The sequence below is a fragment of the Bactrocera neohumeralis genome, chromosome 3 (genome assembly GCF_024586455.1).
Source record: "Bactrocera neohumeralis isolate Rockhampton chromosome 3, APGP_CSIRO_Bneo_wtdbg2-racon-allhic-juicebox.fasta_v2, whole genome shotgun sequence".
Classification (NCBI taxonomy): Eukaryota; Metazoa; Arthropoda; class Insecta; order Diptera; family Tephritidae; genus Bactrocera; species Bactrocera neohumeralis.
Window position 1 is genome coordinate 39,326,975 of NC_065920.1, and position 24,344 is coordinate 39,351,318.

General features: G+C 33.7%; 3 protein-coding genes across 10 annotated transcripts; 2 read left to right on the forward strand and 1 right to left on the reverse strand.

Moving 5' to 3' along the window:
- The first annotated feature begins 1,320 nt into the window (after positions 1-1,320).
- LOC126752600 (proton-coupled amino acid transporter-like protein pathetic) lies at positions 1,321-5,756 on the forward strand. Of its 4 annotated transcripts, none has more exons than XM_050463531.1 (7): positions 1,321-1,430; positions 1,509-1,791; positions 2,520-2,667; positions 2,723-3,068; positions 3,147-3,689; positions 3,834-4,006; positions 5,361-5,756. In XM_050463531.1, exons 2-7 carry the CDS (start codon positions 1,756-1,758, stop codon positions 5,603-5,605), a joined length of 1,491 nt encoding a protein of 496 aa, XP_050319488.1. In that variant the 5' UTR covers positions 1,321-1,430; positions 1,509-1,755; the 3' UTR covers positions 5,606-5,756. The 4 variants fall into 4 exon arrangements, with proteins under 4 accessions (XP_050319488.1, XP_050319489.1, XP_050319490.1 ...); XM_050463534.1 differs by adding an exon at positions 1,879-1,944 and having other exon boundaries at positions 1,368-1,791; XM_050463532.1 differs by having other exon boundaries at positions 1,365-1,791; positions 2,726-3,068.
- On the reverse strand, positions 4,030-9,203 carry LOC126752619 (protein fuzzy homolog). 3 transcript variants are annotated; one of them, XM_050463555.1, is made up of 5 exons: positions 9,054-9,203; positions 8,415-8,978; positions 7,852-8,360; positions 7,670-7,723; positions 4,030-4,119 (listed from the first exon to the last, which is right to left on the reverse strand). In XM_050463555.1, the coding sequence occupies exons 1-5, from the start codon at positions 9,129-9,131 to the stop codon at positions 4,092-4,094; spliced, it is 1,233 nt and encodes a 410-aa protein (XP_050319512.1). In that variant the 5' UTR covers positions 9,132-9,203; the 3' UTR covers positions 4,030-4,091. The 3 variants fall into 3 exon arrangements, with proteins under 3 accessions (XP_050319512.1, XP_050319514.1, XP_050319513.1); XM_050463557.1 differs by lacking the exon at positions 4,030-4,119 and adding an exon at positions 5,746-5,856; XM_050463556.1 differs by lacking the exon at positions 4,030-4,119 and having other exon boundaries at positions 7,295-7,723.
- A 1,409-nt stretch (positions 9,204-10,612) lies between these two features.
- Positions 10,613-16,365, forward strand: LOC126752537 (exportin-1). Of its 3 annotated transcripts, none has more exons than XM_050463421.1 (7): positions 10,613-10,980; positions 11,335-12,969; positions 13,503-13,873; positions 13,939-14,418; positions 14,498-14,830; positions 14,906-15,271; positions 15,507-16,365. In XM_050463421.1, the coding sequence occupies exons 2-7, from the start codon at positions 11,457-11,459 to the stop codon at positions 15,654-15,656; spliced, it is 3,213 nt and encodes a 1,070-aa protein (XP_050319378.1). In that variant the 5' UTR covers positions 10,613-10,980; positions 11,335-11,456; the 3' UTR covers positions 15,657-16,365. The 3 variants fall into 3 exon arrangements, with proteins under 3 accessions (XP_050319378.1, XP_050319379.1, XP_050319381.1); XM_050463422.1 differs by having other exon boundaries at positions 10,613-10,976; XM_050463424.1 differs by lacking the exon at positions 10,613-10,980 and adding an exon at positions 11,004-11,081.
- Positions 16,366-24,344: the final 7,979 nt, after the last annotated feature.

Genomic DNA, 24,344 nt, shown 5'->3' on the forward strand with positions numbered 1-24,344 from the left:
TCTTTTTATTTTTCCAATTATTATTATTTTTCTATTATGTGTCTCTCATTTTTATCAATTCTTGTTTAGTCTCGAATATCGAGAGTATCGATATTTCGAAACCCATCGCTGCTTGTATCACAAGAATGATAGAATACAAGATTACGACAACCGCCATTATGAAACGTCATAGTTACGTGTTGAGAAGAAGAAGAGTGAAAAACTGTCAAATGGCTTGCAAATTGTAAACAGAAAAGTAAACACTTTTGTAAATTCGCAAAATATTATTCATTCTTTCGATCTTAATAAAAAGTTTTAGTGAAGCGATTGAATATTGTTGAAGAAATATATCGGCCTATTGATAATAAAATTGTCTATTAAGTTGTGATTCAAATGGAGAAGACGTTTCTTGTGTTGTATATAAATATATACATATATTATAGTTCAGATGTATCAGATGTATGAAATTATGATAAAAGAATTGTGAAATTATTAAGTTAGTATTAAATATATCATTTCTTTTGCAAAATAACACCAATTTTTTGGCAACTTCTAAATCGGCCGGAAAACTGAAAAAACTCGTTTTCGATCCTTTAATTGCATAATAATTATTACAACAAGCCACTGCACATTTCATTTTAAAAAATTAATATATTTATGCTCAGAAATTTAAATAAATACAACAGTACACTTACACTGGTTTTCTTCATTTGAACAATTTTCACACATGCTACTCTATTTATTGTGGATGTGCCTGAAACTAATTATATACATATTTTCTCGCAACAATATTCTAAACATTCCACTGAAATTTTTCCTGTAAATACGAATGAATTAATATTATTTTGGGAATTTCAAAAAGTGTTTACTTTTCTGTTTACAATTTGTATGCATTTCTATGCTTGTTCGTCTCAACGCATAAGTGTGACGTCACGAAATTGTTGCACAATGTATTTGTTTTTGTAAGAATTGTCAAGAGCTAAACCGAAAAAAACTAACTGTAAACTAGTGTCGTAATCTTGTATTCTATCATTCTTGCTTGTATCACTAGTACCCAATTGAATTTCGAACAGTGATGCCATTCATAGCGTAAATATCGTGTAAAATCATAATATTTCTTTTTGTTTTTATTACAAAAAACCATAAAAATAGATAACGCCCCATATATATTCGTGAATCGGAATTAAAGACATTTTTTTTAAGACATTTCCCGTGAAAATTGGTGCACGTTTTCGGAAAAGCCGCTCTGCTGAACATTTACCATTTTTTGACATAATATACTAATAGAGATATTTTCTAAATTTGTTTTCTTGAACTCCGTTCTGATATGCGGGGAAAATGACATCATCCTCTATTTGGGTCATGATGGGTTAAAAATATGTTAAATGAATGGTAGCACTGGAAATCTTTTGTGTTTATTGTGGGAGTTGCAATTAATAACAGCAATCTGCGTAAATATTCAATGTTATATTATTTTTTGCTAGGCTTTAACAAACCAGAATAAATATTTGTTTTTTCTTCGGGTGTAGATAACGTCAAACTCTGCCATTTGTGTTGAATGCAGACAGTATCAAGTAGAAAATTTCCACTTTGCAACAGTATCAGTGCCAGACAGTGTTTCGCATTTAGTCATCGATCTTAATTGTTTTGGTATTGTAGTAAAATCGGTACTTGTAGTTAGTAATTTTTTGGTGATAGTTGAAGAGAAAACTGGGAAACAAGCTCCCAGCTTACTTCAAGGACTTTAATTTAAATATCATAATTAACAAAGAATCAATGGAAGATATAACTCCTCTTACAAATCTTCAACAGGTTTGATAATTGACTTAATCAAAATCTTCAATTTGGATGTGTGCCTTTTTATTTGTTAATTATTTATTTATGCATTTTTTATTCCAGTTGTAGAACCATAATAAATCTGTGATTATTACTTCCATATCAGTTTCGGTTTCTTTAAAATCAGATGTAAGTTTTAAATACTATTTTCTTTACTACATATTGATTTTGTCAAATTTGTTTATCGCATTACAATAAACACTTATGTATATGAATTTTATTGTGTTATGTTTATCAATTACATCCTAATTTTTATTTGGAATTAAAAGTGTAATTAGGGCGTATAATTGTGGCCTTTTTATATTTGTTCAAATAACACTAAACATTTTCGCTTTATGCTCGTTAATTGTGCTTAAAATTATGTGCACTGTAAAAAAATGTATTATCTGTACGCAGCATATTCTATACATTACGTAAACTATTATCTGTAGCCTTGGTATTTGCTATCCAGTATCTACTTGCTATTAGTTATCACTCTGTGATATATTTAGCTATTTAATCACTTAAATAAGATTATTATCATCTCTGTCTTTTTAAAATTAAGAATACTTTCCTTAACAATAATTGTTTCCTGAAATTTCACAAAATTCCAAACCGATATATGCATTTACCACTAAATTCGTTTTTAATTTATATTATTTTCCCGAGTTTGATTAAATTACATTATTTGTTGTTCTCCTTTATCATCCCTCATATTTTCATAGCCAATAATTAAGAAGAAAATGACCGAACGTCAACCTCTTTTGCTTCAGTCGGAAAATAATGCGTCGGAAGGAAGATATCCACCCCGACCAGATGTTCGAAATTCTCCTGAAAATACATTAGTAAATGTTCAAAGTGAAGAAAGCATTGGTAGTATACAGTTGTTTCATTTTATTCTTTGTTATAACATTCTTATTTCAAATAGCAGGCTCAAATGAGAGTTTAGACAAGTCCACCTATAATCCTTCTTTGCACCGGACGTTGGAGCATCCCACCTCGAATTTTGACACGTTAGTGCATTTACTAAAGGGTAACATCGGCACAGGAATTTTAGCAATGCCAGATGCTTTTAAAAACGCTGGCCTTTATGTGGGACTATTTGGTACGCTAATAATGGGAGCGATTTGCACACACTGCATGCATATGCTGGTCAAATGTTCTCATGAGCTCTGTCGAAGACTTCAACAGCCATCACTCAGCTTTTCGGAGGTAGCGTTCTGTTCATTCGAGACAGGACCCAGTGGCTTAAGACGTTACTCGCACATTGCACGGTAGGGTTAAGTTTTCCAACGTATAACCAACAATTACTTTTGATATATGCATATAATATCAAAACATCCTTATTCTAGGCGTATGATAACGACCTTCCTATTTATCACCCAAATTGGATTCTGCTGTGTATACTTTGTTTTTGTGGCATTTAATATAAAAGAGGTGGTGGACCATTATTTTCCACACAATTATATAAATGTTAAAGTTTACTTAACACTTATTTTGCTTCCAATGATACCCCTAAATCTTGTGCGCAATCTCAAATACCTAACTCCAGTGTCATTAGCTGCAGCAGCACTTACCGTATTAGGTCTAGCATTCTCATTTTTTTATATACTACAAGATTTACCTGACACGGACACAGTAAAGCCTGTTGCAACTTGGGCTCAGCTACCATTGTATTTTGGCACAGCAATATACGCATTTGAAGGAATTGGTGTAATATTACCATTAGAAAATAATATGAAGAGACCTGAAGATTTTGGAGGCTCAACGGGTGTATTGAACACTGGAATGACTATCGTGGCATGCCTGTATACCACAGTTGGCTTCTTCGGTTATTTGAAATATGGAGAGAGTGTGAAGGGCAGCATAACATTAAATTTACCCCCCGATCAATTGTAAGTTATGAACATTTAGAATTAATATTATTGTATGCAACAAATTAAAAAAAAAATTAGATATTAGGCAAAAGTAGACTCAGCACAAATGCAATAACTTTAATATTAATTATACATTTTTATTAAAGCCCATTCTTTTTACAGCATTTCGCAGATGGTACGCATAGCTATGGCCGTAGCAATATTCTTATCATACACTCTGCAATTCTATGTACCTGTTAATATTGTTGAGCCCTTCGTTCGCAATCAATGCGAGGACCAACGCACAAAAGATTTAGCATCGACGGCACTTCGGATTGTATTAGTTGTTTTTACATGTAAGTAATCGTATATAAATTTTTTTGGTCCGAACTTTATGAATATTAGGATTTTTGCTTTTATTCCAAAATCTTGCATATTATATTACGACATAATTTGATAGATCCCATTCCTGGAATAGTGAAATAGTCAAACAGTTGCTTTATAGTTATACTTGAAAGATCGAGACATTACGGTTATATATTTGCGATGAAGCCGAATGAATAGAGCGTCAGTATCAACAACTTGCATTACTTTTTTGTTAATTTCGCGTTTGAGTGACGCTGATAACTTGTTCGTTAAATTAAGTTGGCCAATAAAATAGTTGTAACTTACAACTTGTGAGTAATATTTAAACAAATAAGCTGTTAAGCTGTTCGCAGTATTTTTCATATTAATTTAATTATTGGAGTATTTGTAATTTTTTACTCTATTAAACACCATAAACTGAAAAGAAGAAACTATTTAGAATATGTCCTAAAAGGCACTGCACAGATGTAGAGTGTCGATTGGTAAAAAAAATTGCACGATGAAGGAAAAACGTACAAATTCATTGCAAATATTGCGTGGTCGTCCAAAAAAACTGGCCTGATTGATGATAACCGTACATTTCTCATGGTAAAAAAGGACCATTTTGTGACTTCACAACAAATTGTAACGGGAGTTGGACAATTCAACATCGATTTACCGGGCCGTTAAACCTTAAAAATTACTCTTCTACAAAAGGTCCACATACAGAAGGGAAAGCTTTTGCTGTTGGGCATAAAAATTAGTGCGGTGTCGCCGGAAAAAAAATGGCCAAATGGATGTTGTTTAATTTGATACAGTAAAACGCAGGCGAAGAAGCTTAAGACATGCCAGAACACTGCACTCCGGCCTATAACGGACTCCTGAAGTCTCCGGTCCAACCACGACCTCTGATGCATCTCATCGAAGACTCAATGAAATATTTTATTATCAATTTAGTAATATCCACGATGTCTCTTGTATTTGACAATACATCTTCATGAAAGGATTATTATCCAAGGCAACGCTACCAATATTTGAAGAAATGTTTCATTTAGCTGTATAAAAACTTCTTTATTTCTGAAGGGTAATCGAGCTTAGGAACAAATGAATAGAACGTTTTTTCTTGTTTAAGAAAATTCGAACCTATGAGTTTTATATTATTGTAATACCTTGTAAATACATTTCCTTTGAGTTAAAGTTCTTTACAATGTGTTTTATTGTCCCTGCGTATTTAAAAGCCATAAACAATTTATTTGTATGTATGATCCCGTAAAGTTACATGAACATCTAACAAAGTATTAGTGATCAATCATTCAGAATTATTTAGTAAGCTGAATTTTAGTAAAATTTATTGTTTACTTTTAGTTCTCCTGGCTGTTTGCATACCAAATTTGGGTCCAATAATTTCTTTAGTGGGAGCTGTCAGCAGTTCAGCGTTGGCGCTAATTGCTCCACCAATAATTGACATAATCACATTTTATCCTGTGGGTTTGGGCAAGTATAATTGGATATTATGGAAAGATATTGCCATTCTGCTCTTTGGCTTATGCGGCTTTTTCTTTGGTACTTATGCAAGCTTAGATCAAATTCTCAACCCTGGTATAAATTAGTTACTTATTTTGAAGACGAAACATGTATGAATTTAAATGTAACTTATCGAAAGCCGATAAAGTATAACCTACCGAGAAGTGTAAGTAAAAAGTAACTCATTACAGAAATAAGAAGTGTAAACAAAAATACAACAAACATATATGCTATGAATTTTCTTGATTTTGAGCTGTGAAGTGTTATTTTTATTAAAATAAATTATTATTATATTATTAAATTGTTGTCCAGATGCATAATTTAGTATATTTAATCTCTGTAAAAGCACAAGAAAAAACAATAATTTGTATTTATAAACCATGTTTTAATAACAATGTAAGATAACATTCTTTATTTATAAAAGCAAGTAATTAAGATATATCAGTTGCATAAATACAACTTCTGCACGTGCGTGAGTTATTTAGAAGTTTTAACTTTCACAAGTCATTAAATCAAGTATATGTAATATTCCAAACGCTATTCTTACTTCAGATTTGACGGAATCTGTATAAAATCTACAATGTGCAATAGCAAATTACCACAAAAACCACAAAATAAAAAAGAATTTATACAAACAAGTAAAAGTACAAGCGCCAAATGCATGTGGATAATATGACATCTTACAAACCAAAGCATTAAATGTTGTAATATAAGTAGAAAATATAAGACATTACAAGGGTCACCCTGAACTCTCATTGTGTTTTAAGAATAATATATTATATTAACCCTGTCCACTCGATTTATTTTAAAAATTGATTTCCATATTCAATGGTAACATTCCATTCAATGTCAATATATAATTTATTGCTCAAATTCATTCATGAATATTGAGTAAGAGGCTATAGAAGGACACATTTTTGAAGTTCAGCCACTTGGAAAGGGATACGAACAATATTAAATATGACAAATGCCAGCAAGTCAGAGATCGACGAGAAAACTTATTTTGTAACAATATTGATATAAAAAATCCATACACGCAGTTATTTTCTTTATATATGTATGTATTTTAATGTAAATTATATTCTCATTAGATTTTCCAATCAATACTCAATTTTATCTCTGTACTTTATTTATAAATATTTATTGCTACATTTTAATTTTATTTTTATAAAATTTTAATTCATATATTACATGTAGAGAATTATTTTTCCTATTTATGATGTCAATCAAATAGAAATTGCGTCTTGCCAATAACGTTGATACTAATAATAGAGTTCTGGTCGGTTGTGTTATTTTGGATCATACATTCTTTTACAAAAAAAATGTAATACATAATGTCGAAAAACTTTTTTGTTTTTCTCACGAATTTCCGATTTACATTTTGATGATTTTGTGTAATTTACAATCAATACTCAGTTATCACTCAAAAAACACATTTTCATTGGTTGAATTCCATGATTCAATTATATAAAGCAAAACGCATTTTCATTGATTGCAATTTTTGAATCATAAAAACAAAACAATACCAAAAAAAAATTTCAACCAAACAAAATGCGTTTTTTGAGTAATAACTGAATACTAATAAACATCTTCAAAATGTAAACAGAAAATTCATGAAAAAACTGATATTAATATTAGAGAGACAAACACTTCTTTCGTAAGAGGAAGCATGCTGCGTATCGACACAACCTGTTTTTAATTAAATCATTATTTTAAATTAAAAAACAATATAAATTATAAAAAAAAAAAATTGGGAATAATTCAAAACATTAAAATATGAAAGCAACTGAGGAAAAAAGCGACGCATGCTTTTAATGTATTTTAAGATGGTAACGTTTAAGAAGTAATAATTTGGCATTATCTTTCCTCATTGTGCGCTAAAAATATTTAACAAATTGATAAAAATTTACATCTTATATGATTATATACAACATATAGAACACTGACAATAACAATTTCCAAAATATTGTACAGACTGTATCAATGTAAGAAACGATAGTTTTAATAGCTAATATATTCTCAGACAATAAAGTATACTTAAATATTACATGCATAAATGTATACGTATATATGTTATATTAAATGATATATGTATGTTCCACAAAAAATATTATTTCAAATAATAAATATTATATTAAATTATAATTTACCAGCTAATTGTCTTGTCTTGTAGAATTGAGTACAGAAGTTTTTGGGCTATGAATCTGAAAAAAAGTAGTAATATGCTATTAAAAGAGCTATGTTTACTACTAAATATCTCACACATTTGTATACATACTTCTTTTCCTATTTGTATATAAATTATCATAGTAATTTTTGAAATATAACATACCTCATTGCTGGTGTTGGAACTGATGACATAAATAAGATAAAAATAGTGTTTCCAATGGTATCGTAATGAGCATAGCACTTATGGTAATCCAAGCACCAATATTGGTCCACTGGTTCAATACAACGCGAACGTATTTGATCTTCTGTATGCACACCACTAATATTTTTATTGCATTGAAAGGTTTGATCGAAAATTTTTTTTAATAAATCCAGACGTAGAATGCCTCCTCCTATTGTCCTTTTTCCACCTGTAGCTTGGATGGAATTAGGTGCAAGTATACATTTTTTGGTATTCAGATTAGCTACAATTATTGCCAGAACACACTGATCGATCTCCAATTGTTCCGGTAAACTGCGCATTATGCTTCGTTCCATGTTCTGCAATAAACTTTCTGAGCAAAATGCGTCTTGGGCCATAGACCGCAATTCACGAAAACTAGGGGCAGCTCCGCATATAACACAAATAACACTACTTGGAGCCAATGGAATTGTTACGAATCTATATGCTAACTTTTAAAGGAAACAGATACCATTATTGAACAAATTAAGTACATTTTTTCCTACCGTTGCGTCCTTTTTCGGCAAATAAACTGGAATGTCATTTTGTAAAGTACTTGAAGAATTCAATAAAAGCAGAAGTAATTCACGATCTATAACATCTAAATCCCACCAACCTTCTGTACCGACCGTAACATTATTACCAACTACAAGGCAACAAAAGAGTGAACCGCAAAGACCACTAAAATCGTTTAATCGCTGACCCAATTGTTGGTTTTCAGTTGATAGTATACAATTTGTAAATCCCAATACGCGTGTTGTGCAAGCTTCAAGTGCAGCATCTACAACAGGCATATAATTTCTCGCTTCTTTCTTCATTCTCTCTAGCAAAGTTAGATCCACAAGCTCATCAATATTAACAAAAAGTGATATTGACCCAAAAACAATTTCGGCTAACGTCTGCAATACTCCTTCAGTCATAGACCGTGCACAAACAATTAAAGTTACGGCATTGTGAAAATCTCTCCAAACATATGTCCAATCTTCGGAATGTGTTACCTGTAACGTTATGCCCAACGATTTAAAAAACATATGAAACCCATTTAATGAAGCCACAGTAGAAAAAGGTAGCTACAAAAGAAACACGGAAATAATTAGTCTTTAGATAAATTTTTAGAAAAATTAATAAGAAAAGATTTCGCTCACGTTGTCACAATCTCCTTTTTTACGTGTAAAGACGGGTAAACCACCATTTGTTGTTAAACAAAGTATATAAATCGACATAGTTTCAAAAAATAAAAGCCAATTAGAACTCAAAAAAATACAAAACTTAAATACAAAGACAGTGTTGCCAGATTAACAAAGCTAAAATCGGGTATAAATTCTGTGTACCAAACGGTAACATTTTTTCTCTGTGTTGAATAGGGCTGTAAAAAAATTTTACATTTTGCTGTGTCAAAAGGAAAATAAAATTTTAGTACTAGAAATCCTCAAATGTAATTTCGACGCTATTTGTTTTCACTTGTTATTTAAATTATTAAATATATTCGAAAATTCAATAAAACTTAAAAAAAAATACATCTCTATGTTAATAATAATACTAAATAAACTAGAAAGTAGCAGTAGAATGCAAATAGAAATTATATGTTATGTTATGTATTTTTTTAAAATCGGGAAACAAATTATTTCGCATTCATTGTTTAACGTACTGTAACTTCGGCATGAATACTGATTTTTGATTAGTACTTTGACTTGAGGTCTGATAAACAACATCTAAGCCAGAGAACATAAAAAAACACTTATTTTTCTTCAATATTCCCTAGTTGGGAGTATCATCATGGGCACATATACATATATTTATTTCTCTTCATATTCATATTCATGTTATTGGTTGAGTATGTAGACAATGTTAGCATTTCACGTGGTAAATTCCATCGTTGTGAGGTGAGTTCCCCGGTTGAAGTTTTACAAATGTTCCCTGTCGAACCTGCACCTTCTCATTGTTTTATTTTCTCTGGTTTAGCCTTCGCATTAGAGATGTTGTTGGTTTTCTGCGTTGTGGAAATACATATTATTATTATTGAAATATAAGAACTATTAAATTTATGGATTAAAACCCTTTTTCCTTGTTTTTCTTCGTTTTCATGATTTAATAAAATAAACAATGCCTAAATGTTTAATAATGAACTTGTCGGTTTTCGCAGTCGTCTTCTTGTTGATAGCTAATAGCTATTAGCAGTTAAGAAATAAAGCTTTAATTAAGAGTAAATTCTCGTGTGAACTAAGTGTTACTATTTTTGATCATAACATAATAAAAACTTGCATTGTCTGTTCCTAACTATGTACTGACTATAACCAGTTATCACAATGATATATGTTGAGTATATAAAAGACTATATTTTGAATTTTTATTATAAATTTTATTCCACGGATTGTTAATTAATACTATGTTATACCAATAAAACTATCGGTTTGTTGTTGATTTATTCTTGTTTTCTACTCTTTGGCTCTTCTTCACGCATGGCTCTTGCACAGATTGCCAGTGTGGTAGAGCTTTTAATTCAAAACGAAACCGATTACTGCTTAATAATCTAAAAATAATTCTGCAATGTTATTTTGCATATTCATTCATAAAAAGTAGTTGTTCAATGTTCAAGTTTAAGTTTCATTTAAATAATAACTGACAATATAGATTTTGCGTCTGGATTTCATTAGAGAAACAACAATTAATTAAGTTGTTCAGTGTAGTGTCAAAATAGCGTGTTCGTCGATTTTAGTAATTACAAATACAACTCTGGGACGCGTTATTCTTGGTATTATGTTAAAAGACGAATTTTACATGAAAGGAAACGACGAAAGTGAAGATTTTCTAAGTCTGAGGATTTGTGTGAGTTTCGTTTTGCGGTCATCAGCGTTTTTTTTAGTAGAAAAATCGCTAATATTTTGTTAAATTTTATAAATTGTGAGTGTGAAAGAGCGTAGTGAGTTCACTTAAGGATTTGAATGAAAGATTACGAGTGAAGTTTCGCCATTTATAAAAAAGATATATCGTCCATTAGTTTTCTTTTACTCTTTCGCATTTTTAATTAAATTCGAGGCGAGCACTATAACGACGGCTGCTGATACTTGGTAGGTAAGTGCGATACATAAAGCAAAGAAGAAGAAGAGTTTATGTGATGGATGTATTTGCGGGACACGCACATTTTCCTGAAAACTTTAATATTACTGAAAAATGTACGAATGTTCTTTAAACGGCTTAAAAGTATATAAAAAAGTACAAAAACATTTATATTAACCTATTTTAACAGGCAAAGCGCTTGCAAACAAAATCATATGGAAATGTAGAAAGTCGCATGCGACGCAATTGCCTGAAAGGTTTACAGAATAATGGAGCATATAAAAATATATATATAGTCACATATTTTGCTCAATGATTTATAAAATAAACCGCTTCAACGTTTTCATTTTAGTTGTTTTTAACTTTCAGATTCATCTGTGAAATAACACATAAAAATATACAAACTCCCTGAACAAAAACTCGTCTTCAACAAAATTAATCCTAACATCAACGATAGACGCAGACGAGAGCGCTGCTTTTATTATAAGGCAATGGCGATGCTTTCGACGGAGGAAGCCAGCAAATTGTTGGACTTTTCTCAGAAGCTTGACATTAGCTTATTAGACAAGATTGTAGAATGCTTGTATACGTCGCAGGGAGAGCAGTTGCGCCTTGCACAAGATATTCTTACAACATTGCGTGAGCATCCAGATGCATGGACGCGAGTCGACAGCATATTAGAATTCTCTCAAAATCAGAGAACGAAATATTATGCACTGCAAATACTGGAAGAAGTAATTAAAACTCGTTGGAAAATTTTACCCCGCAACCAGTGTGAGGGAATCAAGAAATATGTTGTTGGACTTATTATTAAAACATCCTCAGATCCTGAAACAATGGAGGCAAATAAAGTTTACTTAAACAAGTTGAATTTAATATTGGTACAGATATTGAAACGTGAATGGCCTCGGAACTGGGAGACATTTATTAGTGACATTGTAGGGGCTTCGAAGACAAACGAAAGCCTTTGCAAGAATAATATGGTTATTTTAAAAAACCTTAGTGAAGAGGTTTTTGACTTTTCTGCTGGGCAAATAACTCAAATGAAGGCTAAACATCTAAAAGATACCATGTGCTCAGAATTTTCGCAAATATTTCAACTTTGTTCTTTTGTTTTGGAAAGTTCTATGAACGCTCCTCTAATCCAAGTTACTTTAGAGACATTGCTCCGATTCCTGAGTTGGATTCCATTGGGTTATATATTTGAGACAGCATTAATTGAAACACTGATTTATAAATTTTTAAGTGTCCCAATGTTTCGGAATGTTACATTGCAGTGCCTCTCTGAGATTGCAGGCCTCTCTGTGCCCGATTATAACGAAAATTTTGCGAGAATGTTCAAGGATACGATGGTGCAATTAGATCAAATGATTGGACAAAATCCCAATATGAGTCATATTTACGCTAACGGCAGCAGCACTGAACAAGTTTTTGTTCAGAATTTGGCAATGTTCTTGTGCACATTCCTAAAAGAACATGGTAAACTTGTAGAGGACGTCAAATATATCGACTATTTAAATCAAGCTCTACTTTATTTGGTAATGATATCCGAAGTTGAGGATGTTGAGGTATTCAAAATTTGTATGGAGTACTGGAATAATCTGGTTGAGGATCTCTATAATAGCGAAACATTTGTGGGCGCTACAACGCATATTACTCAAACTGATGCAGTATCTTTAGCCAAACGTAATGTTTTTCCTCGACGTCGCTTTTACGGGAATATCTTATCTAAAGTTCGATATATTATGATTTCAAGGATGGCTAAACCTGAAGAAGTACTTGTTGTCGAAAATGAAAATGGCGAAGTTGTTCGAGAATTTATGAAAGATACAAATGCCATAAATTTATATAAGAATATGCGCGAAACCCTTGTATTTCTTACCCATTTGGATTATGCTGACACAGAACGCATAATGACATTAAAGCTAATGAACCAAGTTAATGGTACAGAGTTCTCATGGAAAAACCTTAACACCCTTTGCTGGGCTATAGGATCCATATCAGGTAAGCTTTAAAGTTAAAATAAATTTTTATTATTATATTAAATTCTAAAGTTTTGGGATTAGGTTATCATGTAGCATTCGTTTGATATTTTTTTACCTTGAACAGTGTATGTTAAGATTGCTACGAAGTTTTTAAACCAAAATGAAAGTTTGGAGTCCCCATAAAGCATATATATACATATATATAAATTATTAGCATGACGATAGGAGTTAATTTATCTAATCCTTCTGTCTGTTCGCCGCTTTCAAATATGCGCACTATTCTCTCAGTTTTTGAATAACCATCTGATACTTTGCACTCGCCATTTTTCCCTCCAAAAGCTGCTCATTTGTCGATTCGAACCATATACATATAGTTGTTATAAAAACTTTTCGATCGTTTCGTTTTTGTTTATCTTTTATTATCATATACTATTTTACAATTTAAATTTAATTTTCTTAATTATTACCCACAAAGTATTGAGTGGAAAAGAGTGTCCTTTCACTTAATTTTATTTGGTATATAACCTCAATCCTCTGTAAACTTATTTGTAGGTGCTTTCTGCGAAGAAGACGAAAAACGATTCCTCGTTACAGTTATAAAAGATTTACTTGGCTTGTGCGAACAAAAGAAGGGTAAAGATAATAAGGCTATCATCGCCTCGAATATTATGTATGTTGTTGGACAGTATCCACGTTTTCTGCGTGCTCATTGGAAATTTCTAAAAACTGTTGTGAATAAACTTTTCGAATTTATGCACGAAACGCACGATGGTGTGCAGGATATGGCTTGCGATACATTCATAAAAATTGCCATCAAATGTAGACGCTACTTTGTGACCATACAGCCTAATGAGGCATGTACCTTCATCGATGAAATATTAAGTACTATGAGCAGCATAATTTGTGACTTGCAGCCTCAACAGGCAAGTAGTGATTAAAAATTTATGTGTAATTGTCTTGTTTAACTAATTTAAATGCTTACCATTAGGTACATACGTTCTACGAAGCAGTGGGCTACATGATATCCGCACAGATTGATCAAGTACAGCAGGACGCCTTAATTGAGAAGTATATGTTCTTGCCAAACCAGGTTTGGGATGATATAATCTCTCGTGCCTCCAAGAATGTTGACTTTCTCAAAAATATGACAGCTGTAAAGCAGCTGGGTAGCATTTTGAAGACGAATGTAGCCGCATGTAAGGCTTTAGGGCATGCCTATGTAATTCAGTTGGGACGTATATATTTGGATATGCTTAATGTCTATAAAATAACATCTGAGAACATAATTCAGGCAATTGAGGTAAACGGTGTCGTTGTAAATAATCAACCGCTTATAAAATCAATGAATGTTGTAAAAAAAGAGACTTTGAATTTAATTTCGGAGTGGGTATCGCGTTCTAATGACAATCAATTGGTTATGGATAACTTTATTCCGCCACTACTCGATGCTGTTTTGTTAGATTACCAGGTAAAAATCTGTAGTAGATACACATATTTAAAATCATAAATACATAATATTTATATGAAATAACAAATTTTATTTATAGCGTTGTAAAGTGCCGTCTGCCAGAGAACCAAAAGTGCTTAGCTCAATGGCCATAATTGTGCACAAACTCCGCAATCACATCACAAACGAAGTACCAAAAATATTTGATGCCGTCTTTGAGTGCACTCTAGATATGATTAATAAAAATTTCGAAGATTATCCACAACACCGCACCAGCTTTTACGAGTTGCTGCAAGCCGTCAATGCGCATTGCTTTAAAGCATTTCTCAATATTCCACCGGCACAATTTAGGCTTGTGTTCGATTCCGTTGTATGGGCTTTTAAACACACAATGCGCAATGTTGCTGACATGGGTTTGAACATCTTATATAAGGTACTGTAAACTTAAAATGGGCACACATTAAGAACAATTTTGAAAATACAATAATGCATTTTGTTATTTCAACAGATGTTGCAAAATTTGGAACAACACCCACAGGCTGCGCAAAGTTTCTATCAAACGTATTTCACTGATATTTTAATGCAAATATTCTCCGTTGTCACTGATACTTCGCACACAGCAGGACTCGCCAATCATGCCACAATATTAGCATATATGTTCTCATTGGTGGAGAATAACAAAATTACTGTTAGCCTTGGCCCAATACCGGACAACACCATTTTCATACAAGAGTATGTGGCCTCTTTGTTGAAATCAGCTTTCAATCACTTAACTGATAACCAGATAAAGGTCTTTGTTACTGGTCTTTTCAATCTGGACGAAAATGTGCAAGCATTTAAAGAGCATTTGAGAGATTTCCTTATACAAATTAGGGTGAGTTACACGAAACGAAAAACAATAATTATTTCTTAAGCTTAAAGACTGCAAATTAAAAAAAAATTTTGTATTATAATTTATTTTATAAATGTTTTATATTTATGTAATTTGTATGTAGAAATATATAACTCAATTTGAAGTTATGTAAATCTTGAATTAAAATTTGTAGTTTATTGATTTAATCTGAAGGATTTTAATTTTATTACAAACTAATGTATGTCTCTAATTATAGGAAATAACTGGTGAGGACGATTCCGACTTATACTTAGAAGAGAGAGAGGCAGCACTTCGCGAGGAGCAGGCTAATAAGCGTCTGATGCAGCGTAATATACCTGGCATGTTGAATCCGCACGAATTGCCGGAAGATATGCAGGATGAGTAAAAATAACAAAACAATATCAACATTTGAAAGATGTTATGAGTGAAGAGCGAATGTTTTAATTTACGTGAAAAAGAAACAAGTGAAAATCCACACAAAAAATTATTATTCAAATGCATCTTTTTATAATTAATACCCGTATGAGAAAATTGAATAATTCTAAAGTTATGTTTGAAATGAATATTTGTCGTCGAAGTATGAATGTTTAAGAAATCCAACATCATAAATCTATATAAATATTATTAGACTATTTAATATAATCAACAAAGCGAATGATTGCGTTTCTTTATTAAATTTAGAAATAGTTTGTATATTAAAGAAAACAAAACATCAAAAACACACACACTGAATGAGAAACAAATGCAAACTACATTAAAGAAAAAGAGCAAAATGCGTTAATTGTTATATAAATCACAAATGATTGTAAGCGTATGTGAGTGAAAATGAATTATACCAACAAATATATTATGCATATATAGACAAAATGGTCTTGAAATATGTGTTTGGTAAAAGAAAAATATATATACTAAATATAAAATCAAACTTAACGAAATATTGTGAAAATTATGCGTTATGAGACATATTCATTTGCAAAGAGCGTGATGACATAAATACAATAGTAAAAAAATACGATTGCTACTATTTTACCATTTGAACTAAGCAATTATACATAGAACGGAATAAACCTTTGAAATTAATTTCACAACTAAAACTCAATGTTCTTATCATTACTTGTTTTCTTAATGTCTAATTTATTATACAACATACAAAATTTCTCATATATATCTTTTTTTGCTTTTTTTGTGCGAATCGCGCGAGTTCAATACTTGCTTGGAATATAAATAAAAAACGGTGCAAACCAGCGAAAGACGACAAAAAGCGGAATATTTTTATTTCATCGTTTTATACGGATTTCCGATTGCGGCAGGTAAAGTATTTATTAAACCAACGTTGCTCTCAAATTCCCTTGTTAGTGTTGGCGAATTTCAATTTTTGGCTATTTCACTAACAACATTTTTTTAAAATTAGGTTTGGCAGCCAAGTTCGGAGTCTCTGATTTTGGTTGGGAATGAATTTTCTCCTTAAACTGATGTTATTGATGATAGGGAGTCGCCTTGTCTGAAACCTAGTTTGGTATTGAACGGCTCGGAGAGGTCCTTCCCGATCTTGACGGAGCTTTTAGTGTTGCTCAACGTCAGTTTACACAGCCGTATTAGTTTTGCGGGGATACCCAATTTCGACATCCCGGCAGAAAGGCAGCTCCTTTTTGTGCTGTCGAAAGCAGTTTTGAAATCGACGAAAAGGCGGTGTGTGCCGATTCTCATTTCACTGGTCTTTTCCAAGATTTAGCGCATGTGAATATCTGGTCGGTTGTTGATTTTCCAGGTCTAAAGCCACACTGATAAGGTCCAATCAGTTTGTTGACGGTGGGCTTTAATCTTTCACACAATACGCTCGATAGAACCTAATACGCGATATTTAAGAGACTTACCCCTCGGTAATTGGCGCAGGTTGTGGGGTCTCCCATTTTGTGGATTGGGCAGAGCACACTTAAATTCCAATCGTTGGGCATGCTTTCATCCGACCATATTTTACAAAGAAGCTGATGCATGCTCCTTATCAATTCTTCGCCGCCGTGTTTGAATAGCTCTGCCGGCAATCCATCGGACCCCGACGCTTTGTTGTTATTAAGACGGGTAATTGCTATTCGAACTTCTTCATGGTCGGGCAATGGAACGTCTGCTCCATCGTCTTCGTCCTGGCGTTATACTTTCACTGCCATTCAGTGTTCCCTCCATAGTTTTAGTATGCTCTGGGCATCGGTCACTAGATCATCTCTGGGGGTTCTACAAGAGTATACTCCGGTCTTGAAACCTTATGTTAGCCGCCGCATTTTTTTGTAGAAGTTTCGAGCATTACCCTTGTCGGCCAGCTTATCAAGCTCTTCATACTCACGCATTTCGGCCTCTTTCTTTTTCTACCAGCAAATGCGTCTCGCTTCCCTCTTCCACTCTCGGTATTTATCTCATCCTGCACGTGTTGTGGTCGATCGTAACGTTGCGAGATAGGCAGTCTGATTTCTCTCCTCTGGGACACGGCACTCCTCGTCGTACCAGCTGTTCTTTTGCATTTTCCGACAACCAAAGATTTCGGTTGCAGCTGTACGCAAGGAGCTTGAAATTCCGTCCCACAGTTCCCTTATACCGAGTTGTTGACAAATGCTATCAGAGAGCAGGAGTGCAAGTCGAGTAGAAAATCGACCACGAGCCTTCGTAGCTCCCGCACACTGGAGACGTGTCTTTCGTCTATCACAACATGATCGATTTGTTTGGTGGTTTTTCGATCCGGAGACAGCCAGGTGGCTTGATGAATTTTCTTATGCTGGAATCTAGTACTACAAATAACCATATTTCCGGCCTCGGCGAAGTCGATCAGCCTCAACCCATTTGGGGATGTATCATCGTGGAGGCTGAATTTACCGGCCGTAGTGCTAAAGATACCTTCTTTGCCCACCCTGGCGTTAAAGTCGCCAAGCACGATTTTGATATCGTGGCGGGGCCAGCTCTCATAGGTGCGCTCCAAGCGCTCATAGAAGGCATCTTTGGTCACATCGTCCTTCTCTTCCGCCGAGGCTTGGGCGCAAATCAGTGATAAGTTGAGGAACTTCGCTTTGATGCGGATTGTGGCTAGACGTTTATCCACCGGGGTGAATGATAGTACTCGGCGACGGAGTTTCTCTCTGATTCTGGTTGAGAATGAATTTTCTCATTAAACTGATGTTATTTATGTTTTAGTAAAATTATTTTAATTATATTAGAAATATTTTTGTGTACAACTTTCGATCATTTTATACTTTTCACTATATTGGTACTCTTGTTCTGGCTACTAAAAAAGTTACAGTATTTTTATTGCATATGGCTACTGATGGCAGTATGCTAGAAAAAACAACATTGCGTTTACATTTTTGAAAAACACGATCTAATTTATAAGGCAGTATTACTCATATTTGAGTACGAATTTTTAAAATGAAACAAAAGAGATGTCAAGATGAATTTACTACGACATATTATAGTATTTGTGTTTTTTTTTATTATTTCATAAAGAACATGTAAGGACGTGTTAAGTTCGGATGCAACCAAACATTTTATATTCTTGCAACTTGCTGGAGTTAAGCCACGGAAATACCTTAAGGTCAACCGGAGGATCGGAATCCAATATAAAAAATATATGTATATACAGGGGTGGTACACTAATTAGCACACCCTCTCATGTGCACAAAAACAGAAAATTTAAGAAAAAATAAAAATATCGGGAGGAATTGAAGTAAGGTATACAGTAATATTTATTAAGTAATGTTCAAGGAAAACAAATCAGTAATTATAAAAAAGACATAATAGAAGCATAAGGCAGGCCAATTAAGCAATGGAATTGCTTGATTTTGAAGACACTGAATCACAAAGCTTGACTTCTGACAGGGCGCATTGCCCTGTTGGAAAACTGCTGAGGTGTATACAGATAACGGTAAGTCTTCCAAAAGCGGTAAGAGATGGTTTACAAGAAAGTTCTGGTATGCTACAGAATCTAGCTTGCCCATTATCTGCACTATAGGATCAACATCATGCTTCGTAAAGCAACCAAATACAATAACACTTCGCCCGCCGAACTTAACCGTCTTCCTTGTATACTTTGTGTCCAATTCTTTATTTGGGGGGCGTCGCACATAAGTTCTTCCATCAGACCCGTTTTGATTTTTTTAAACTATGGCATCACCGAAGCTTTCTTTCCAAAAGTCGCTGTCTAACAGTCCTACTGGCAATGTTTTCGCCGTATTCCTCGTGCATTGAAGCTCGTATTTGTGAGGAAGTTGCAAAAGGATCTTTAAGCGCCTGCCGAGCAATAAGGGAAGCTTCTCTTTTTGTGGTCTTTTTGCGTCTAGATCTCTTTTTATTTGAAAATGTTTTATTCTCACGATACTATTTGAGATCGTTTTGATTTTTTTTAAGGCAACGGGCAATTTCACTAATATTATTCCCGTCCTGGAACATGTTCGATGTATACCAGGCGCCTTTCCTCTTCACTGCAACTCTTGCAACGTCCCATTTTAAATTTTTCACACTACTGTCTAATAAAAAATTTATTTACAGCTAATCTTGCAAATAAATCACAACCTTAAACGCAAACGATTACTAAAAACTTTTCTGATGTCAGGGTGTGCTAATTAAAATGCTAGCTTGAATTAAAAGCTTTTATGAAATAAAGGCATACTTCTTTGAAACCCACTCCAAAATTTTTACTGATGCGTGATTTATAACGGCAAAATGACAACGTATTAATATGCAATAAAAAAACATTTCATAAAATACCGTTATCTTCAATTTTCAAGCAATACTATTGGAATATGTAAGAGTGTGCTAATTAGTGTGCCATTGGTGTATATACATATACTTGTATGTACATATGTATATATCTCATACACTGATCGACATATTCAACATAAGCTATAAGAAGTATTGACTCGATTCAACCTTATTATCCCTGAATTTCAAATACATATCTCATATGATTTCACCTAAAAGTAGGAGAGGCCACGCCCGACATCCAATTTTTAACTCGGCTTTTAAAAGGTTCACTCTTACCATCTAGGGTGTAAAATTGTATGTATGTTATCTTTCGATATCTTATATATATTTTTACAGTGTCGGTAGGAGTTTTGTGGGCGTGGAAGCGGCCCAATGACGCTCATCTATGAACTCGTTCTTTTCTTTTTTCCATGGACCACGTGTACTAAGTTCAAAGCAGAAATTTGTCCTTCTTCATAGCTAAAGAGAGACTTATCAGGGCGTTAATATTTTTGCAACCAGTTGCTTCAGAGTATTATATGTAGTTTTGTTCACCTAACGTACGTATCACCTAAAACTAATCGAGACAAATGTGGGGTTATATGTATATGTATGTATATGTACAAGTGATCAGGATGACGAGATGAGTTGAATTCCGAGCGACTGTCCGTCCGTGATAGCGATAGCTTGCGTAAAAATTGAGATATCTTATTGAAAGTTGGCACACATGGTCCTTGGTAATAGTTCGAGATAGACGTAATCGGACTATGCCACGTCAACAAAACTCTATTAATGGAAAACGTATAGAGGGTCATAACAAAGACGAAAATTTAATTTCCAAATTTACACAGGACCAATTCTTTCAACCCTTCCTACGACAGTGTGAAAATATCTGATGACAACTCCACCCATTCCCCATATAACGGTCTTGTTACAAACTGCTGAAAGTGAGATAAATCAGTAACTAAATGCGTCAGAGGCATAAAACTTGACGTCCAGGATAGAACAAAACAACTTTATGGAAGCCGGTGTCAAAATTGGTTGATGGACTTGGTACCGCCCACTTTAAGGATAAGTCACATATCTCGAGACACTCTCTACCAATTTCAATCATATTCGGTATATAAAATTCTTCTAAACTTCATATGTTACAGTGTGAAAATGGTGTAAATTGGATTACAACCACGCCTACTTATCATACGAGTATAACACCATTTTAAATTCCTTCTGATTAAAATAATGGCAAAAAACTTGTCACGAATAGTACCATTCAAGTATACCAAAAATTGTCCAAATCGAACCAAAACTGTTCAAATCCCTAGGTATTGAATATGTGGACCCAGTGCCTACAATTGACTTTTTACCTAAAATATCGGTCAATGTTAAATTCGAAGAGAATCATTTCCTCAGAATTGTATGTCTCAATGACAGAAATAGGTTAAATGTGGTCAGCACTTCCCTTAGCCCTCATGTACCTAATGTAAAGATTTTCTAACTTCCGGGTAACTTTATACCGCTGTATAATATTGTTCAATATTCGGCTGACTTTACTCCATAAAGATTGGTGATGGTGTGAAGCATCTTAACGAAACCCAGGAAGCATTTTATTAATATTTGGTATGTTAATAGTATGTGGTATTGACAAAAATAGATAAAATCATCAATAAATACAACCCCGAACTTCCATGTACTGCATATAATCATTTTCGTTTTTCTATCAAGTTAAATGGATAAGTGTTTGGTCTATACTTTGGTCTGAACTGAACCGAACATAATGAATATAATGAATTCCAATCCTTTGGTTGAAGTTTTCCTCATCAACTCAATATATGTATGTATGTATAATAAATTTAGTCCCTTGGGTCGAGTTGATAGCACATACTTGTACATACAGTGCATGACAAAACTAAATCACAGAATCTACCTTGTCGATATTTAATACCACTCTTAAGTTTTTCAACTACACTCGGTTGAATTGAAGTTAGAGTAATTCCACTTCAGAGCAACTCAACTCTTTTTTAGTATTACGATTTTCAACTATTTTCAGTCGAATCTTGATAGGTATTGACAGCCTAAAAATTAAAATGTTTAAATGAAAACAAACAATTTAATTTAGTCATTGTTTACAGAAAGGTTTATAATTGTTAAAATTATTCATTTTGATTTATATTACGTACACAAAAATGTTAGAGCCAAAACTGATGTGCTGCGTATAAGAAAAAGCCTTCATGCTCACTCAAAATCGTTCCAATTTCCTAACACCAAGTAAGCCAAAGTTTTATTGACAATTAAATGGCTTTTAAATAATTTTTATTGCAGATCCATAAGTTATTTCCGTTATTCCGTATTCCATTGACTAAAGAGGAGCAAAGCACTTCAAACATTTAAGAGTAATACTTAGGTTGTATCGACTCTTTATGTTCGAAACACTTCCACTTTTTTTTAATGTTCCCGAATTGTAGTTTGTTTAGTCCAGTTTTAGGATTTTACTCCAAGAACTCAACAATTGTTTCACCTTTCTGTGGATTTGAACATAATAACTGATTAAAATAGTTTAAAATTATAAATAAAATACTTCTATTTATCCATGTTCTATTAATATTTTTCTTAAATAAATTCATTACGTTAACTACAACTGGTTCTTAGCCGTTGAAATTGATACTCTATATTTAACGCCATCAACCAAAAGTTTGACAACACTTGAACGGAATTTTTTCAACGGGTTGAGTTGAAAACTATAACTCCAAATTTCAAAACTCCAACCAAAATTCAGTTGGCCCTAAATGAACAAAATCATAAAATAAGCATTTAAATATTTTTTTTTTATTTTAATTATTAGGACATTAATTGCTATTGCCAACAGTGTGAAAACGGATGAAACTCCGTTAACTCCCTACATAACGGTACTGTTAATAACTAATTAAAACGCGATAATTCAATAACCAAATACACCAGACACATAAATTATATTATAATATTCTTATTTCACATGGGCGAAATCGGACTGCAACCACGCTTTCTTGCAGCCGCTGTCTCTTAATTCGCTGAACTATGTCGATGTCGTCGTATAACTCGTACAGCTTATCGTTCCGCCTTCCGCAGAACCTTTATCTCGAAAGCTCGTAACGTCGACTCATCAGATGTCCATGCCGGAATAATGAGTGATTTATAGAGTTTGATTTTTGTTCGTCGAGAGAGGACTTTACTTCTTAATCCGAAGTAGCACCTGTTGGCAAGAGTTATCCTGCGTTAGATTTCCAGGCTGACATTGTTGGTGGTATTTATGGTGGTTCCCAAATATACGAAGCTATCTACAACTTCACAGTTATGACTGTCAACAGTGACGTGAGAGCCAAATCGCGAGTGCGTCGACTGTTTGTTTGATGATGACAGGAGATATTTCGTCTTGCCCTCGTTCACTACCAGACTCATTTGCTTTGCTTTCTTATCCAGTCTGGAGAAAGTAGAACTGAAATCGCGGATGTTGAGGCCAATGATATCAATATCATCGGCATACGCCAGCAGCTGTACACTATTATAGAAGATTGTACCTGCTCGATTAAGTCCTGCAGTCCGAATTATTTTCTCCAGAAGTAGATTGAAGAAGTCGCACGATAGGGAGTCGCCTTTTCTGAAACATTGTTTGATATCGCTCTTTTTCGCGCTGTCAAAAGCAGATTTAAAATCGACGAAGAGGTGATGGGTGTCGATCCTGCTTTCATCTCCCTTATTGTGTAGTTGGCAGAGCACACGTAAATTTCAATCGTTGGGCACGCTTTCGTCCGACCATATTGTAAAAAGAAGCTGATGCATGCCCCTTATCAGTTCTTCGCCGCCGTGTTTGAATAGTTCGACCGGCAATCCATCTGCCCCCGATGCTTTGTTGTTCTTCAGACGGGTAATTTCTATTCGAACTTCTTGATAGTCATTGGAACGTCCACTTCATCGTCATCGATTGGGAAATCGGATTCGTCTTCTCCTGGTGTTATGCTTTCACTGAAATTCAGCAGGCTGGAGAAGTGTTAACTCCATAATTTTAGTATGCTCAGGGCATCAGTTATCAGATCACTTGTGGGGCTCTACAAGAGCATGCTCCGAAACCTTCTGTTAGTCATTGCCTTTTTTACGTAGAATTTTCGAGCATTACCCTTGTCGGTCAACTTGCAAAGCTCTTCATACTCACCAATTTCGGCCCTCCCTTTTTCGTCTGCAAATGCGTCTCGCTTCCCTTTTCAACTTTCGATATCTATCCCATCCCGCACGTGTTGTAGTCAATTGTAAAGTTGCGAGGTAGACAGTCTATTTTATCTCCGCTGCGATACCGCACTTCTCATCGTACCATCTGTTCTTT

Coding starts and splice junctions, on each gene's coding strand:
- LOC126752537 (XM_050463421.1), top strand. CDS start 11,457: ATGGCGATGCTTTCGACGGAGGAAGCCAGCAAATTGTTGGACTTTTCT. Junction 12,970..13,502: donor GGCTATAGGATCCATATCAG/GTAAGCTTTAAA, acceptor ACTTATTTGTAG/GTGCTTTCTGCGAAGAAGAC. Junction 14,419..14,497: donor CTGTTTTGTTAGATTACCAG/GTAAAAATCTGT, acceptor TTTTATTTATAG/CGTTGTAAAGTGCCGTCTGC.
- LOC126752600 (XM_050463531.1), top strand. CDS start 1,756: ATGGAAGATATAACTCCTCTTACAAATCTTCAACAG. Junction 3,069..3,146: donor CGTTACTCGCACATTGCACG/GTAGGGTTAAGT, acceptor TCCTTATTCTAG/GCGTATGATAACGACCTTCC. Junction 4,007..5,360: donor TGTATTAGTTGTTTTTACAT/GTAAGTAATCGT, acceptor GTTTACTTTTAG/TTCTCCTGGCTGTTTGCATA.
- LOC126752619 (XM_050463555.1), bottom strand. CDS start 9,131: ATGTCGATTTATATACTTTGTTTAACAACAAATGGTGGTTTACCCGTC. Junction 8,979..9,053: donor AAAAAGGAGATTGTGACAAC/GTGAGCGAAATC, acceptor TTTCTTTTGTAG/CTACCTTTTTCTACTGTGGC. Junction 8,361..8,414: donor TGCCGAAAAAGGACGCAACG/GTAGGAAAAAAT, acceptor TTCCTTTAAAAG/TTAGCATATAGATTCGTAAC.